This window comes from Acipenser ruthenus, chromosome 9 (assembly GCF_902713425.1).
Source record: "Acipenser ruthenus chromosome 9, fAciRut3.2 maternal haplotype, whole genome shotgun sequence".
NCBI lineage: Eukaryota > Metazoa > Chordata > Actinopteri > Acipenseriformes > Acipenseridae > Acipenser > Acipenser ruthenus.
This window is the reverse complement of record NC_081197.1, coordinates 20,432,532-20,452,070: the sequence shown is the minus strand read 5'-3', so window position 1 is coordinate 20,452,070 and position 19,539 is coordinate 20,432,532. Positions and strand designations below refer to the sequence as shown.

At 36.5% G+C, this 19,539-nt stretch overlaps 1 protein-coding gene across 4 annotated transcripts in view; it reads right to left on the bottom strand.

Annotated features, from left to right (window-relative positions):
* LOC131737891 (cell adhesion molecule 2-like) overlaps window positions 1-18,283 on the bottom strand; it is a 660,024-nt gene extending 641,741 nt beyond the window's left edge. For 2 of the 4 annotated variants that reach the window (XM_059029678.1, XM_059029679.1), the window contains exon 1: window positions 17,964-18,283. In XM_059029678.1, the coding sequence (XP_058885661.1) occupies window positions 17,964-18,024 (61 nt within the window). In that variant the 5' untranslated portion in view covers window positions 18,025-18,283. The remainder of the gene's footprint in view (window positions 1-17,963) is intronic. The other 2 variants (XM_059029680.1, XM_059029681.1) reach the window with 2 other exon arrangements.
* Window positions 18,284-19,539: the final 1,256 nt, after the last annotated feature.

The following is a 19,539-nucleotide window of genomic DNA, read 5'->3' as shown; positions in this document are numbered from 1 at the left end:
GTTTGTCCTTTATAACTTGATGTCAAGGTCAGTTAATGGCCACCAGGAATTTGTATATTTTTTTTTCTTCATTGGCATGTTATAGTTATTATCTTAACTGACATTGTACTTTAAAAAATGAAATGTTGGTGAAGATATTCACATGTCGGTTAGGACAATTATGTTATTTTGATCTTCGCTGTTCTTATCAGCTGTTTCAAGAGTTCCTGGAGAATCGGTGGAGTGCTTTTCCTAAGTCTTTTAATAATCTTCAATAAGCTGCATAACTACAAACACTGTATTTGTGAAAACTAAAACAGTGTAAAGTTTCAGAACTGACATTTTATATACAATTGTATACACTATACACAGAAATATCTACACACTGCTTGTGCTTTACAGTTGGTGGCACTGTATTTGCTTTGTCTCGTCTATTTGTGCTTCTTCTGATGCACTGTATTAGAAATTAGAAGATTACTGAAGTAAACTATAGATTAAGCCAATATTGTGTGTAATGTATACTTAGCTTGAACATTGGAAATGTAGGAATCTATGAATATTTTTGCCTTGCCAGTAAAGAAAAGCAGACAAAAGTTCAGATCCTTGTTATCTATCTTTCTAGACATCATGTCACCCGTACCAGTAAGATGACAAATATTGAAAGATACAGGAGGTATAGAGAAAAAATTAAGAATCACAGGGAAAGATAAGAAATATATATAGAGAGAGTGAAAGACAAAGAAGTACTGTAGGAAGCGTTACAGGGACAAAATGACAGATAGGGAACACAGGCATTCACAAAGGAAACAGGGTTACAGAAGAGACAGTATAGAGAAGCTTAACCCTTTGCGGTCCTATGTCCGACATTGCAATTTTCCCTTTGCGGTCCAATGTCGGACCCTGTCCGACATCATCAAAAAGACGCAAAAAACAGGTCTCTAGTCGTTTTTTCTCAGGAAAAAGCTGAGAAAACCATTCAATGGCCGAGTGAGATCAACAGGAGCCGAGAGAAGCAGAAAGAAAAAAAAAAGGGGCATAACTCATGAATACAGATAGCCCCGGCATCACACGGACATAAACAAACAAGATAGCTGCTTCTGCATCAAGCACTGAAAAAATATATCACAGAGCTTTTTTTAGATGTTATAGTAATAAAATAATGACTTGGATCGCATTATTGAGGAGTTTGGTGATAAAACGAGTGATCAGGAGATGATTTATAGGTATGTACTACTATTAAGAGGTATGTGAAAAATATAGCGAACAAGGTGTGAGGCGGGGCTGGAGATGCAGTATTGAGTGTCCTGTTGATATGCAGTGCCTTTTAAACCTGTTTTAGTGTGAAAAAAAATACTTTTAAACAGCACGTCTAAAATAAACTGCGCGTGTGAAAATAAATTGGACCTGACGCGCCTGAGACGTGCTGAATAAATGGACCGCTAAGGGTTAAGGAAGACTTCTGGAAATGTTACCAGTCGCTCCACCTATTTCTCCAGCAACTTCAAATGCCAGACAGAGCTATCATTGAACAGGAACAGCAAAGAGGCAACAACATCATCAGTGAATTTCAATGATAACCAAAAGTATGATAAGAACAAAGTGATTTTTGAAGAGCTGTTATGTTAACAATAAAGGATGGAAACAACTGCTCTTGCACAATATAGTGGTGGAAGATGTCCAGTTTATCTACTCTGGAGAAGTACAGTCTGGTATGTTTTGCTCAAAAAACCTTTCACAGAGATGCAAGAACCTTGCAGAAAGAACGAATAAAGCACAAAGAGAAAGTAAAAAATAAATGCACAAATCAAGAGGCAAATAGTCATCACATTTTTATCTAGAGATGACAAAAGTGCACCAGTGACAAAGCTGACAAAGTCACACAATGACTAAATACCATGTTGTTTTCTTTTTATTTGATTTTTACACAAGGTCTTCACCAAAAGTATATGGGAAGAAAGTCATTTCAAGTGTCCCTTTTTAAGAATATAACACACTTAAGGTTGTGGTGATTATAAAAAGGTACTTATTTGAACAATTTCTGAACACAAAAAGTTTTACTGCTGGTCTTTTAATATCAGCATGTTAAATGAAAAATGCCCAGATAACTCAGAAGTTATACGACTAGTAACTTTTATTTCGGCAGATGTGCCAGGACTGAAATAGTTACACTGCATACTAAGTGCACTTGTCTACAAAAAGTGCACAATAGAGTTACTTCATTTAAATCTGGGTGGAATTATAGCCTGTTGCTATACAACAGTTTTTGGCATAGTGGGGGAGGGTGGTAATGTTTTGTGTCATTTCTATCACCAGCACCTGAGAAAAAGGGGATCGCAAGCATCAGTCTTTGTATGTTGTGCAATAGTTTAAAATAACATTACGTGTTCTACTTTTCTCCAAAAATAAAACCCATTGGTTTTGTGTGGTACAGCATGAGTTAAAATGAAAGTACCCTACATTATTGCAGTCAGTATGACACATGAGCAATATGTACAGGGGAGGTGTTAAACTGCACTGTACATTAAATGAAGGGCATTTTTTACCACCATCCTCAAATTTGGATTATTTTATTTTTTGCTTTCAATCTTCAGTGTATTGCATATCTTGGGTGTACATATAGGGATGTAGTGGGACTTTGTTATGTAACAACACAACAGTAAATGTATGAACCCCTTGACAGCCAACCGTTAGATGTCACCCCACAGCCAAGCATTTTACGACCTTTTTTTACCACTGTCTTTAAAATGCTGTAAATAAATTATTTGACAGTAGTGTGAAAAGAAAAATACTTTTTTTAATTCAAGACCTTTGACAGAACACATGACTACATTTTCACCCTAACAAATCATGTAGCCTTTAGGAGGTAATTAAGAAGAGCACTTTTTAAAATACATTATGGTAGGTACCCTGGGGTAAACTAAAGGGATTTTGTTCACATTTTAACTAACATTAATTATTGAACCTATAATTATTATATTAAACCAACTTCACCACATGGTAAAATACTAAACATCTGCAATGAAAAAGCCAAAAGGTTGCATAACAATACAAACATTCATTATATACAGGAGTTCACATATCTTTTATCATTAGGTTCTCACATGAGTACCAGCAGAAATGGTTTGGTACTCACCAAAATTAGGGGTCATTATCAAAGTTGCTGTCTATCTCCACCTCCTCCGACAGTTCAAACAATTGGGATGTCAAGGATCAGGGGTGCAAATTTGGAGCTAGATTCTAGCACCAGGGTCATACAATGCGAGCAACATTAAATTCTGGTGCCAGTAGACATTTATTATTATTATTATTATTATTGTTATTTTTAATTTTATTTTTATTTTTATTTTTTTATTTTTATTCGTTAGCAACCATAGATCTTGGACTACTCAAATCACCCACCCACACTAATCCACATACACAGGAGAGAAGGTTTGTGTCGTGTGAGAAGTTGTAAGGGGGGCTCTCTGATGATAAACTTTATTTCAATAGCCTAACACCACGTTCCAGCCCTGGAGATTCAAAAGCAAAAAACAAAACACTTCTTCACTTTATTAGTGTTGTTGAGCACGTTAGCTTTACAGCACAACAATATATATATATATACACACAGAAGGATATAACTGAGGGAAAAAAATATTATTGAAGTAAAATGCTTAAGTAAATGTATTTTTTAAAACTCACGTAAATGTAATGGCTCTCAAACATCGACGCCTCCTCTCATCAGCGCTCAATTTAGGAAGCGAAGCATCAGTAAGGCTCCACAACGCCACTCCCTGTAACTACATCCCTCTTCTCTGACAGCTAAATTGAGGTCCCTGCTATGATTGGTTGTTTCAAGTGTCCATTTTAAAAGAAAATGATTGATGTTATGAACTGTGATTCCACCTATCACTCTTTGTTTTTTTCAACAAGGGTTCCCAAAAACAAGGTGTGTTGGTAACCAAAGTGGAACATTTTCAACTCACGTTTAGCCCTGGGAACTTGTAGGCTAATTGCTACTCTAAGGAAAGTTTAATTTCATGCCCTGCTACCCAAATGTGAATGATGGAGCTGAAAACGCTTCTAGGTAAATGTATGGAAATCAGAAAAGAAAATACTTTTTTTTCAGTGTTTTTGATCCATCTCCCGTTTTATCCCCCAGCTTTTCTTAGCAAAGCTGATTTAATTTACCTCCATTAGGAGACAGCAGGTTGGATTAGGTACTGGGTGTCCAATGTGATGCTTAGGTGAACGGAACAACTGAAACCCACAGATTGCGCAGCACAATGCTTTATAGCTGCCCAATCAAAGTCCACATATAATCAGATAAGAGATCTGTTTCACTATGCAAAATGACTATTTCACTGCTGACATGGATCCTGACACCAGTTGTTAAAAGCTCTGCATCTGCTGAGGTTAAAAGCTCTGCACTGTATTACTACTCTGTGTAGTGGTCAAGATGCTTGCTTTTGATGTGAGTGGCTGCTGGTTCACGCCCAGCTTCTCCTTGTTACACACACATAAGACAACTAGACCGAAAAGGTATAATTGTTCCAGTGATTTGTTAAGGATTCAGAAAATTCCTACAGTACTTTACATACGGCATATAACATCACTGTTGGTATCTTTAAGTTTTAATCAATACGTAAACATTGCTGCCTAACTTCTTCTTTATAATGGATTTGGAATGCTACTTTGCAATGTAGCCATTCAAGGACCTTCAATAGAGTGATATTTGCCTCCAACCCTACAGCACCCAGGAGAATAATCCTGAAATCACTGCATTCAGTGAACCCAGGGCACAGTTCATTTCTTTTTCTTGGTTATAAATTGTTTCACTTGCGTCTTTCCATAACACTCTCATGTACAGCATTACAACACAGTTTACAACATTTCCCACAAGGAAGGTTGCATTTAGTTCAGATAATAATTCCACAGTGCATTTAAACAAAAAACAAAGGAAGTGATAGGCTCCAAGGGGTAGATGTAAGGATATGCACAAAGCGATTTGCAGGTGCAAAACCCCCATAATGCCACCACAAATCGTGTTTAGCAGCCAGAAAGTCTGATATTAGCGGCCGCAAAATAGATGCAAAATAAATCCATTGGACAGAAAAATATTTTGTCTTGGGACGCAGACATGCATATTCGCAGTAATCTATTACAATGCAGCAAAATGACCCTAAAATACTTGTTTAAAAAAAAAAATGTTCTGCAATATAGTAGCATTGCTTAAGGTACACTCCAGTCCTGTAGGTGGCAGCTGTAAGTCTCAAATATGGCATAAGCTGCAGTATTAAAGATATTTACTTTTAGGCCCTGTCCACACTACATAACCGATCTCGAGAACCGTACTCAAAAATGTTTTAATTAACCCAGCTCAAAGCGTCCACACTGAAGTACCATTTCATGTTTAGTCGGGTGTAATGCGTACACACACTATTACTTTTAAAATAGTTTGGTTACAGATCCTAGCAGCGCAATGAACAGCGGAAATGAATACGATAGTATCCCACCATGCACTGTTATTTTATTTTAAAATAATGTGTTATGCCCCATATTAACAGAGGTCCATGTCACTAAGAAATAAAACAAATATTTTGGAAAAAGTAAATGCGAACAAATACACAAGTAGGGCTTGAAGTTTCAAGGTTTTATTTTTAATCAGGTGACGCCTTAAACAAATTTAGCTGATTAAGTTTTATAATTAAACTCAGAAAAAGGTTTTAATTACAAAACAATCTTCAAAGCCTGTCTGAGCATAATTCTGGTCCCTTTAAATTGTATTTCAAACAGAGCTGACAAATTACGTGAATTGTTCCTCAATCCTACTTTTAACTCGCATTTCATTTTTGCAGGCACCTAATTTTTCTTTTGTTGTTGTTATTTTCCCGACTAGTTTAACAGGGATGTCCTGACAGATTTTTTTAAGGATAACAATGAATACCTAGTGCACAGTGTACAAGTCAATCGGAAGTTTTTTTGCTAAGCAGTCAGCATCTTCAGGGGACTCTCATGAAGATTACCCATCTGCATCTCAGCCATCTACTTCTTACTATGAGTACTACAGAGGCCGAATAAGTTGCAAGCAGTAGTAATGAAGAAAAACACAAACAATTTTGAATGGGAGATGAAGTATCTGTGTTTATCGAGACAGCAAGATGTACTGTTGTAGTGTGCTGCTGGGCAAAAAAAAAAAGCATATATGCGCGGATGTACAGATTTTCAAGAAGCTTCGCTTAAAAGTCACGACGATGTTGTTGCTGTTATTGGAATGCAGAAAAATATGAAAACACACGTAGATGAAGGCAACAAACAGTGCTTAGAATCCCGTTTCGTTGTCATGGGAACGGTCTACTGTTAATATATAACAAAGAAAAAAGTGGCTCTGTGTTCATATGTACATCTATACACAGACAGAGATTGTTTAAACAACTATATGGCATAAAGTTTAAACGTTTATAAAAATAAACCAAAATGCACATCCCTGAACTTTATTAGCCTTTGTGTTAACAATAGTTCAGTATCTGATGGATGGGATGCAAAATTTCGGGCATGTGAATGTTCAGGAATGCATGAACAGAAAAGCTAGCGAGACCTCTGAATTGTAGAAAAGAGTAATTAAGAGCTGTATAAAAGCACACACCTGCAGAGACCTGTCATGGGCTTCAGGATGGCTGCTGTGGCACACTTCCTGATGCAGCGACACTTGGCTCTTGTTGAGGAGAGGGCGGAACACGTTTGGAGGAAAAGGACAAGCCGAGGAAGACCCTGTATATTCAATCCCATGGTCACTTTGTTTGGGTGGATGTGGTACTAAAGCGTTACTGTCATCCTAGACCTAATAGCTCAACTGAGGGATTCTAGACCCCAGCGTCAATGTAGGGACTGCTATCCCTGCACATGTGACAGTGCTGTGTTCTCTGCACTACTTAGCCTCTGGTTCCTTTCAGGCCACAGTTGGAATGTCTGGAGGGATAGCCCAATCCACCTTTTCCAGAGTGCTAGGCAAATTTCTGGATGTCATGATGAAAAGGGCAGGCCAATACATATAATTTCCTAAGGATACCAGCATAACTGATATTGGCTGAGGCTTTTCCAAACAACTCCGTTTCATACTGAGTGCCCTCAGCCGTAAGGACTCTCAGCTCCTTCTCAGAAAACTTTTCTTTTCTGTGCGCCAAGAGGACTTTGTTGCCCTTTGGTTTGTATTTTTGTGGTCCACAACTGTCATACAGCGCCTCTGCTCTCTGTATTCCTAACTCCGCCACCTCTGTGCTGCAGGTGCGGCCGCAAAATGGACAGATGCACTCATTGAGACACTCATTATCATGATTGCGGATAATTATTTGTGAAAAGTGTTGAGTAATTTGCATTGCTCTTAAGCTTACAGAGAGCGCAGTGCAAAATAATTGCCTGGGCGCAATGCACTTTGAATTTTGCATCCGCAATTATTCGCACTGCGCCTAAACTTACATCTACCCCAAATGTCTTTATAAACAAAATAGATGGTCACTCAGTTTTTAAAGTAGAACTGATATATAATTACTCTACCTACAATATTTGAATCTCTTTAGCTATATTACTTTTGCTGACGAAACCTGGAAATAGGTAGTGGGTATGCAGATTTCAAAGCATTGCATTCCAGGTGCAGTGGTAATTAAACTGACAGTGTTTTGATAGATATGGGTCAATGCTACTGTACCTCACAAGACAGCTCCTCAGCTTTCTGCATAAAAAAACACAAGGCTTGGATGGCTGCCCCAGACTGTATTTGAGCACAGTCAAAAATCCATAATACAGTTTTAAAAAGAGTTTATATGAAAAATGTTTTGCAGCTTCTAATAATGGAACTGGTAGGAAGGATATATAGCTATGAAAGAGATTAAACAATGCACATATGGTGTCCATCTCATGTTCCCTTTACAGAACCACAGAATTGTAGCCAGCTTCATGTTTCAGATTAATTGATTATTCATGTTTCTCACCGAGTGTGAAATTCCACCTTACAGTACATATGGCAAACGGTACTACCGTCATCTGTAATCCACCACACACTGCAAGATTTATGCCGCATTTTTCACCTGCTTTACAAGCTGCTCAAGCACAGTACCTAGTTTGATATTAATTATGCAGGCTGTATTGTAATACTGTAAATAGAGACTACAGCTAAAAGACAACAAGTACTGTTGGGGTTCTACCAATAATATCAGTCAATCAATATTTATTTTATATAGCACCTTTCACAGTGGTACTTTCATAGTACATTAAAAAACAATGCAAACACATTAAATATAGGCATAATACATTAAATAAAAGGCTAGGATGTGAATCCTAAACATTGTGGATGTGTGTGTCAAGCAGAATCATACAGCTAAGATGGAGTAAAAAACTTGAAATAGCAATTTAGACAACAGCTAATAACAGATACTAGGCTTAGAGAGCATTAAAAGCAAGAGAGAACAAGTGGGTCTTGAATAGGCTGTGATTATGTCACGTGGTCACAGGAGTCACAGATTCTGTGACTTTTGCCGGTGTCTGATTTTTGCTGGACACTCTAATTTTTGCTCGTGTCTGTGATTTTAATAGAGCATTTGACTTTAACAACTATACTTTGAAATTCCACCTTAATAAAACAATCTCAATACAATAGTTAACTCAATACTTTGCCACATTGCAGGCATATTTAAAAAATGAGCAAAACATCAACAGAAAAAGTGCACAATACCCCAAAACTGTATTTCATGAAAGCAGTGGTTTGTTGTTTTGTTCAACAAGCAACGTAGCAGTAAATTGCAGTCGTAAAGCAAGCTGTTAAAATAACTGCAAACTGTACCACCTGTAACTGTACCAATAATAAAGTTAAAATAACTGCAAACTGTACCACACTGTGACTTCACACACTATTTCCCCCTTCCTCCGTGATTTTGAACAAAGTCACCCCGACTGCTCTGTGATTTCTGGTACAAATTCGTGTGACAAAACCCCAGACTTAATTATCGATTTTAAATAATCCATAACTGTATTTCATCATGTTTTCAATTTGCAAATGTATTGTAAAAACTAATAAACCATTGCTGGTCTCTTCATACTGATCTCTGAACTTTTTACCTTTAAGAACAAGCATTACCTAGCATAGGTAAGCTATGTACAAAGAAATGTATTTCTTTGTACATGTAAATGTACATCAAATTTTCAGTTTTGTTTCAATTGCAAATGTTAATTTAAATCTTAGCTCCTTATTTAAAAAAAAAACACATCAATGTTGCTTTGCCGTGCCAGTTGCATAGAGCTGTACGAGCCAACATCAGCAGCAGTTTGATTTATTTATTTATTTATTTTAAGTCAGTATTTAATCATATAATGAAGGACATATAGCGAGGATGTAAAAAGTATATCTACAATCGGCTGACGGTTTGGACCTGAAACTGTTGCTGCACTCGGTACTGTAAGTTACAAGCAAGCACCGTACATTCAAAATAAAATGACCAGTACATTTTATTAATCATATTAAAGAAATGAAAAAAGCGATGTTAACATGCTATGTTTATACACACCACAGGGGTTACAGAAAGCGTTTTTTTTTTTTTTTTTATTTGATTTTTTTTTTTCCTGGTTTAGGAAATAACGTCAATGATTTAATAAAGGTAACAACAAGATAACAAAATGTGAATCTTAGTAAGCAGAGTACAGTAGCTTGTAATTCTAGTTTGTAAATTTGTTTAAAAATCTTAGCCTTCAATATAAATTTATATATTCTGGCTGTCGCAGTGTCCATTTTACCCTTCGTTTCACTGGAGCAGACAGTCATGTGACACATACCAGTGCTCCGACTGGATAGGATTGCTTGAGTTGTCAGGACGTTGTCAGGGGTGTTACACGGGGCGATCCTTGCGGCATTTGGTCGCAAGCAATATAGTTGCTAATAGTAAATTGCCTGGAGACAGTTGCCGTTAGAGCTGCTGGCCTGCTTTTGAAATCAATTATTATTAATAATAAAATAAATCACGGAATTATATTCAATTATCTCGTGATATTAGTAAAATTCCAGACTTTTTCAAGACTTTCATGAGACATGGTTTTTCAAGCATTTTCAAGCCCTGGAAATCAGTTTGGCATTTTTCCATACTTTTTCCAGACTTCCAGACTAGCGTACAAACCCTGCACTGAACTCCAACTTCCATTTTTTTTCTGAGACAGTTCTTGAAAATTGACTAAGATGTCTCTGTTGTCTGATTATATATATATATATATATATATATATATATATATATATATATATATATATATATATATATATATATATATATATTTTGTATAAAGTAATTTGAAATATTAATATAATATACTTCTAAATAACAATCTCTATAATAAGTAATATTGCATATTTATGCCCCACCTCTGCTCACTCATGATTGGACACCTGCATAACAAGGGGCAGATCGTTGACTCCATTGGTTAAACTTACTCAAGACCTTCAGCCAAGGCAGGGAATAGCTTGAACTGTTTATGTCCTGCCTCCGCTCACTTATGATTGGACTGCCGTGGAGAAAAATACAGATTTTCTGCTGGTTGATTTGATTTGATGTAAAAATAAAAATGAAATTCTGCAAGATTAAACTGAAAAAAAAATCTGTGATCAACTCTTTAGTCGATTAATCACTCCGATTAACCTGTTCATTGGTAAAAAAATAAATTTTATATATATATATATATATATATATATATATATATATATATATATATATATATATATATATATATATTATACACAGTGCACTCCATTTAATTGTATGGTGTCAGGACCGGACAGACTCCATGCAATAATACGGAGTATGCAATTACCCAAAGTTATACTGATGTTAGTTCATAACTATATTTATAACAAACGAACAGTAGATATTTTACTTCATAAATACATAAAGCATACTGTAAGACACAGTATCAGTATGAACAGTATACAGTGCCTTGAAAAAGTCTTCACACCCTTGAACATTTTTCACATTCTACTGCCTAAAAAATACCATTCAAAATGCATTAAAGTAGGAGTTTGTTTCACTGATCTACACAACATCATCTACACTTTCAACGTGAAAGAACAATTATAGAAATATTCAAAAGGTAATTAAAAATAAAAAACCAAAAAGTCTTGATTGCATAAGTCTTCACACCCTTTGTCACGCTTTTTTGTTTGTTTACATCAAACACACAGAGGGGCGTACTTACAAAGCCTTTTCAAAACTGATTCGCTGGTAGGATGGGACCAGCAAATCAGGTGCTAGTTAACACAAGCAGGAGAAGAAGAGCACGCCCACTGCTTGTCTGTGGCAGAAATACTGCAAATAGCAAGGCAGTTCGGTGCATTTTCGTTGAGAAACTTAAATAATGTTATTAACTATGTGCGTTACAAAAATGTAATTATTGAATCGATTACCCAGTATATATCTCGATGTATATAATGAGGAATGGAGTCGATCGAAAAATCAATTTTCAATTTAATCGTAGCAGTCCTGCTGTTCACATATACTCTGTTAATGCTTTAAGTAGTCTTGAAGTAATACATACAGTGCCTTGAAAAAGTCTTCACACCCTTGAACATTTTTCACATTCTACTGCCTAAAAAATACCATTCAAAATGCATTAAAGTAGGAGTTTGTTTCACTGATCTACACAACATCATCTACACTTTCAACGTGAAAGAACAATTATAGAAATATTCAAAAATAATTAAAAATAAGAAAACAAAAAGTCTTGATTGCATAAGTCTTCACACCCCTTGAGTCAATACTGGGTGCAAGCCCCTTTTGCAGCAATAACAGCCATGAGTCATTTTGGATAAGTGTATACCAACTTTTTTTATACCAAGTTTTTGCCCATTCTTCTTGGCAGAAAAGCTCAAGCTCTTTAAAGTTGGCTGGGGATCGCCTGTAGACTGCAGTCTTCAAGTCTTGCCACAGATTTTCTATAGGATTCAGGTCTGGGCTTTGACTAGTCCACTCGAGGACATTCACTTTCTTCCTGCTGCGCCACTCCATTGTTGCTTTTGCTTTGTGCTTAGGATCATTGTCCTGCTGAAAGTTGAATCCTCTACCCAGTCCCAGGTCTCTGGCAGACTGAAACAGGTTTTCCTCCAGGATCTGCCTGTACTTTGCACCATCCATCTTTCCCTCGATCTTCACAAGCCTCCCAGTCCCCATTGCTGCAAAGCATCCCCAAAACATAGCCTAATGCTGTCACCACCATGCTTTACTGTAGGGATAGTGTTAGCAGGGTGATGTGCCGCGTTTGGTTTATGCCACACATACCGCTTAGCATTGAGACCAAAAAGTTCCACTTTGGTCTCATCAGACCACAAAACCTTCTCCCACGTGCGTGCAGTGTCCCCTAAGTGTTTCTTTGCAGAAGCTATGTGGCACATCATATGGCTTTTTTTCAGCAGTGGCTTCCTTCTTGCCACCCTCCCATACAGGCCATGTTTATGGAGTACTCTTGAAATTGTTGAGCAGTCAACATTTTCCCCCATCTCAGGCAGAGACCTCTGTAGTTCTTTTAAAGTAATCTTAGGCCTCACAGTGACCTCCCTCAGCAGTTTTCTTAAGCCACGGCTACTGACTTTGGAGGGATGGCCTGATCAGGGCAGTGTCTTGGTGGTGCCAAACTGTTTCCACTTTACAATGATGTACCTGACAGTGCCCCAAGGGGTATTCAAAGACATTGAAAGTTTCTTATAGCCTTCCCACAATCTGTACCTTTCAATAACTTTATCCCCGAGTTCTTTTGGCAGCTCCTTGTTCGGCATGTTTTGCCATTTGCTTCAAATTCACTTCAAACAACTGAAACAGCTTGATTCTTCATCCAGGAGTATTCAATTCATTTGAACTACTGTGATTGGACACTGGTGGGCTCTATTTAACTTATGATGTGCCTTGTTAAGGCAATTTGTTGTACCTGAGCTCATTTGGGTTTGCTATGACAAAGGGTGTGAAGACTTATGCAATCAAGACTTTTTGGTTTTTTATTTTTAATTACCTTTTGAATATTTCTATAATTGTTCTTTCACGTTGAAAGTGTAGATGATGTTGTGTAGATCAGTGAAACAAACTCCTACTTTAATGCATTTTGAATGGTATTTTTTAGGCAGTAGAATGTGAAAAATGTTCAAGGGTGTGAAGACTTTTTCAAGGCACTGTATGTATTACTTCAAGACTACTTAAAGCATTAACAGAGTATATGTGAACAGCAGGACTGCTACGATTAAATTGAAAATTGATTTTTCGATCGACTCCATTCCTCATTATATACATCGAGATATATACTGGGTAATCGATTCAATAATTACATTTTTGTAACGCACATAGTTAATAACATTATTTAAGTTTCTCAACGAAAATGCACCGAACTGCCTTGCTATTTGCAGTATTTCTGCCACAGACAAGCAGTGGGCGTGCTCTTCTTCTCCTGCTTGTGTTAACTAGCACCTGATTTGCTGGTCCCATCCTACCAGCGAATCAGTTTTGAAAAGGCTTTGTAAGTACGCCCCTCTGTGTGTTTGATGTAAACAAACAAAAAAGCGTGCCGCCTTGAATCCAGAGCAGGATGACAGGCTTGTATTCCTGGCAAATAGCCTGTAAATAAATTGTGCACGTTGAACAAAACTGACTGTATATAGTTTGCGCTTCTTTGGAGTTTCAAAATGAACTGTTATATAATGAATATTTAACTATTCAATAACATTAAAAAAATATCTATATTATATTAATAATTTTTGTTTTAGGCAGGGATTTCCGCATTGTGTGTTTCACAGATAGTGAAGGTTAGGTGGTACAGTATTAACAAGATGCAATGCGTATTGCTGCAGCTGTCACTGAATATAAAAAAGATGTTTTTATAAACTTGTGTCTAGTTTATATAGATTACATTCCAAAGTATTTAATCTCTTTGGAATAAATATTGTAATAACACTCCTGTAGTATGTTAAACTTGCTTTAGGCTTGTTGCGAATATTGTTGTGTTTTTTTTTTTTTTTTCTCTTGACGCTACCAATGTGTAATTACCCCTCGCATTCACAAGCTTTTACTTAACTGCAATGATATTAAAATAATCATAATAATTGTATCAATAGCTTGCCTCCGCGTCTTCTGCTTTCCCAAATCTGTTGTTTTCTGCCTGGATTGCTGTTCTGCCATTCGTCAAGAATTTTCTCCCTTTTCTTTTGAATTCGGGAAATTGCACATTGATCAAACTCTGCTGCATTTGACTACTGACTTTGTTTATTTTCTAGCTTTTTTAAACTTCAACTCATTGAACTAAAGTAAGTGTAGTATACCTCCTTAACCAATTAATATCATTATTAGAACTAATTATACAGATGCCTATGAAATCAACTGGCTATCTTTCATGCAATTAAGCAAATTATGCAATTATCTTATGCATTTCAGCGGAGTTCAATACAGTACCATGTAAACAAATAGTGAATTTCTGGAGTATGAAGTTATCCGATATGCAATTAAGGGGCGTGCACTGTGAATATATTTACATATAATTTTGTGTTGTGAACAATCTGTTTTGTTTGTGAACATGGCATTTTCCAGGACAAAGCTAAAAGTTTGGTTTGTGAATATGGGAAACACACGCTCTTTAATATCAGCAGGGCGAGCTGTCAAACAGCAACAGATCTCCACAATTCTCTTGTGTTACTTGATAAAGAAAACCCTCCAGAGCCCTCCACGTCCAGTGAAAGTAAGGTAAATCCAAGAGAGATGCAAGTTTCCAACATCAAAACTATCTCGGCAACAGGCACTCTGTATTCAATCTTCGGGCCCAACTACATTTACCATGAGGAAACATGTATAATCGGCCACCCAAAAAATCTCCCTGCCACAGAAGAAGATGCTTTGTAATACACTCTGATTCTGACCGAAGGTAAGCCACTTCTCACAAAAAGGTACACAGAAATTTTAGCAAACACAAACACCCTCGGAACAAACTAGTGAACATGAAAATGGAAAAATAGTTGTACATAAAAAATGTTAAAGCGTGTAATTTTAACATGTTCCCTAACCTTTTTTTCAGTCGAAAAAAACAAGTTGCCATGGAAACCTGACGGAAAAAAAACAACAGAACTGGCACTCTGTACTGTCTCACATAATGCAAACCCAATTTAAAATTTTGTTCAAGTTATCAAAGTTGTTACTATTTTAAATACAATTCTTTATGCAGTTCACTCTCTCTAATAACTCACTGACATAAACTAAGAGGAGTAAGCCCCCACACAACAAGCAGCACAGAACTTTACAACTGGCAGGGAAAAAATTGCTCACCAGAGATTATAAAAAATACTGCAAGGGGTAGTGTGTAAGAAATGAGAATTGAATGCCCACCCTCGTGGTGGGATACTTGGATTTATATAGCATCCCACCCCTCGAGTGTGCATTCAATTCTCATATCACACACTAGCACATGCAGTATTCTATGTGTTGTATAATTGTGTGGATAAGGCTGGTATTTGACTTGTGCGCTACCAGCATCCGCCCACTCAGTCAGGCACCAAGAGTACAGTATATCAAAGCTATCACATTAATGCATAATTAGCTCATTACAATATTTTTAATTAATCTTGATTTATCAAAATAAACTGTAAAAAAAACATTCCTTGTTATCCATACAAACTTAAAAACTTGTCCTTGAATTTTCTTGGCCATGATATATATGTTTGGTTTTATTACCTTTTCTTAGCAGTGGTTTTCTAACCACAGCCATTTCATTCAACCATTGTTTAGATAACACTTTTTTTTACAAGTGTTTCAAGTGGATTCTCTTAGATTACTTGCTAATTGCCTGCTGGAGAGCACTCTCTTTTTTGCACACATTGCAAATACACACGTTTCTGCTTCCTTTTTTGTTGTTGTTGTTATTTTACAGTACCAGGTTTGCAACGCCCTGTTGGAAATGTAAGTAATGACCTCAAGTTCTCAACTCTTACTGGTCAGCTCACCAGTAGTTGCATGATTTTTCTTTTAACAGGGTGATATTCATCAGCTTGCTGGCAGCATTTGCAGTAATTTGTTCTTAGTAGCAATTCTTATTCCAAAGTTGTGCTCAATGTCTAATTTTGGAATTACTCCCTTTAGATAATACCAATAATCTAACTTGGCTTAAAATAATGTATTTAATAAGTATATTTATTAAGATTTTCAAACTCTATTATGTTAAAGTAACTAAACATGAGTGGCAGGTATTTCAAACATTTATGTAATGCCAATGTTTAAAAAAATTACTGAGTAAGAATCTAAAACTGTTACAATATGAAGGATGGGCATTGGTTTAACTAGACTGGATGATTGGCAAATCTTGTGACAGAAAAAGAGCACCATTAGGCCACTGCTGTCCATTTTTGCTTTTTTATTCAATTTGCATTTAAATGGCAGGTTAGAATCCAAAAGCAGCCCTATGTGGAGGAACGAAACTGCATGTGCCTGTCAGGCATGCCAAGTTCTTTCTGTGGGCTCACTTATGGCCATTATATTTCAATGAGAATATCAACCTCCCTATGTGTGGCATTTGACCTTGGCTGCACCCCTGTGTGTCTGTGTGTTTATGTGAACGCGTTCACAACGTTTTATCGTACGTTTTATGTATTTATTTATTTGTTTTGCACGAGATTTGGTCTTTCTGCTTGGGAAAGTGAGTGAAACAAATTAGAAAATTAACAATTCAAATGTCCTGATGTTTAATACTGAGCACCAATGACTGATTTGAGTAAGAGAAATGACTATTCTTATTGTGTTGCTAATTTAAAATGAATATATCTAAAATGAAAAGAAAAAAAAAAACATTAAGTTGTTGTAATGCAAATGTAAAGGAATGCGTTTAAAAGACTCCAAACAGAACAGCAACGTTCCTAAGCTGCATCTTTGAATGAAAAGATAATGCTACGACGACACCAAGATGCAGACTGCTGCAAATACCATAGGCACAGTCACTGTGAAATGTTGAAATGCAGCTAACATACTCAACATATCACATCACCAATCTAAATCATAAAAACTTGAATTATAAAGAAAATATATCTCAATTACAATTACAACCACACCACACCAACAGAAGCATAAATAATAATTATTCAAAATATGTCGATGAAATCAGCAGAAATGCAGAGCGATTCACAAGTAAAAGAATTGGATTCTAAGTGTAACCTTATAACATGACTCCAGAAATAGTGAAAATATCGCTGACTTTTTAATCAACCATAGCTAAATCACCATAGGCAACTTTAAATTAAGTCAAATTAACTTTTAATATTTTGTTAGTTATACATCTGAACAGTATGCATCAATCTATTAATCTTAAATGGTGGAACCTACCTACCCATGTGTGTAAGGTCCAGCTCTTATCTTATTCAACATATTTGAATGCAATAAAGAAACAATATAATACATCTACTTAATGATACCTCGTTTAAAATAAATGACATTATGATATGTGAAAACATGCTCCTTCGAGTAACACATCAATACTAAAAATGAAATAAACAATATAATCATCATCATCATCTTTGGGCTCAATGAGGATTTCACAGAGGGTTACATTATATGAAATTATATAGCATGGACTTCCCTCCATTTTGGGTGTGATCGTTGAGAAATGTACTTAAAACTTGTTTATAATTTCAATTACTTAAAGCGATTTGTTTAAATATCTGCTACGCAATGCACACACACACCTCCACTAAATTCTCCGGATGCTGTCTGCACAGGCAGAAAAAAAGATATACCTCCCTATGCAATACGGTGATGCAATGGGAACTGAAAGCCCATATCAAAAATACATTTAAATATACTGAGTCCATTAAAATGACATTATGATTATGAAAGTGTACTTTTTTACTCTAAAGTTATGAATTGCAAAGCTTAGGGGCCCACTGGCAAATAACTACATTTTGCAAAGACTTCAGATCTTATTCAGCTCTTATCTAGAAACATAGTAAACCACGAAGTTTCCTCTACCTTTTAGAAGAATCCCACAGAAGCTGTAGAGGGTAAGGAGTAAATGCTGCTTGAGAATCATATTCTTCTCGCTTCCTTCTAGTATCACTGAGATGGGTTTTTTGTCTCACTTCTTTTCCGTGTGGAAAACTGCAATTTATCCAGATGTGTGTAAATTGCCACTATTAATATATATTCTCCTCTTGGAATTATTTGCTGTCTTCTGTCGGCTCCAACACTTCTCTAGCACACCGTTACTGTGAGCTCAAGAGATGCTCTGACTGAGACAGTGCAGTTCCAGCCTCTCGGTGCAAAGCCGCTGCAAGCCACGTACCCGCCTACTTGTTTGACAGATGAAGGCACTTCGCCAATCGCAGGCGCTTATATATTTTCCTGGAGCTGTGGCTTCAGAAACTGCTGGGCGTGAGAAGCCGATGGAAACTAAACAGCAGACAGAAAGGATTGCATGAAAACTGATGTGTCTGTCTCCCAATCAAAACAATGTTATACAATTGATCATCCAATCAATGAAATATTAAGACCTTTTTTTTTTTTTTTTTTTCGATCGAGCTTCTTGTACTGGCCCTGTCATGCACCCGCCTTACTTTGTGGTGCTCGTGTTGGTAACCCAATCAGAAGAAGCTGTCGCGGCTGGAGACACTGGTAAAGAAAATGTTGCAGTATTAGAGAAGTTTGTTCAAAAAGTAATTACACATTTCAAGCATAGCTTCATTATACATGCTTAGAATCAAACGCGAGAGTACCTCGCTCATGTTATACCCCCCTCTTTATTTTTTTGTTTCTCTCGGACGCAACATACTTGTCACACGGGTTCTGGCAATGACTTCTGTCCTCTGTCCAGTATATGCAAAGCAATATGTCCACACATTTATTTATTATGAATGTATTTATTTGACAGGGACAACATACATTTTTTTTACACCCAGATTTAGCTATGAGCTAATTGTCTTTGGCAGCCCCTGGGCAGGTGTATAGAAAGGAAGAAAATAAATAAACAAAACACACAAATTGAAAAAGAAAACACAAATAAAGTAACAGTTTAAATAACTTGAAGTTATCTCCTCAAAGATAATGCAATTATTCCCTCCAAACAAATACATAGCTATAATAACAGCTAAAATTCATAGTACCAAAATAATAATAATTAACCTCCCACCCCTGATTTTGATAACTGCAGTACAATTGGCAAAATCTACTAATATACCACAGTTAATAATAACATACTAAAGTGCCAATCCAATAAAATAGTATATTTACAATTAGTGATCACAGATTTGTTTTTGTTTTAACTATACTTTTAGTTTGTAAGTACAATCTTTAAATTCCATTCAGTCTGATCCTTACTATAAGTTAAATCGAAAGGCAGATTAGATTTACACTGATTGTTAATTGCCCCTTCAGTCCTCCACTGCTCCTGTTCGGCTGCCCAGTCTGGGGGTCCAAATTGAGTTGGAACCTGGGACCACCACCTCCTCCCAGGTGTCCCCTTTTGCTGCTTATTTCTTCCAATCATCTCACTTTCCTCCAAAAAGTATTAAAAATAAACAAATTGCATCTGCAGTGCAACTGGCCTGAG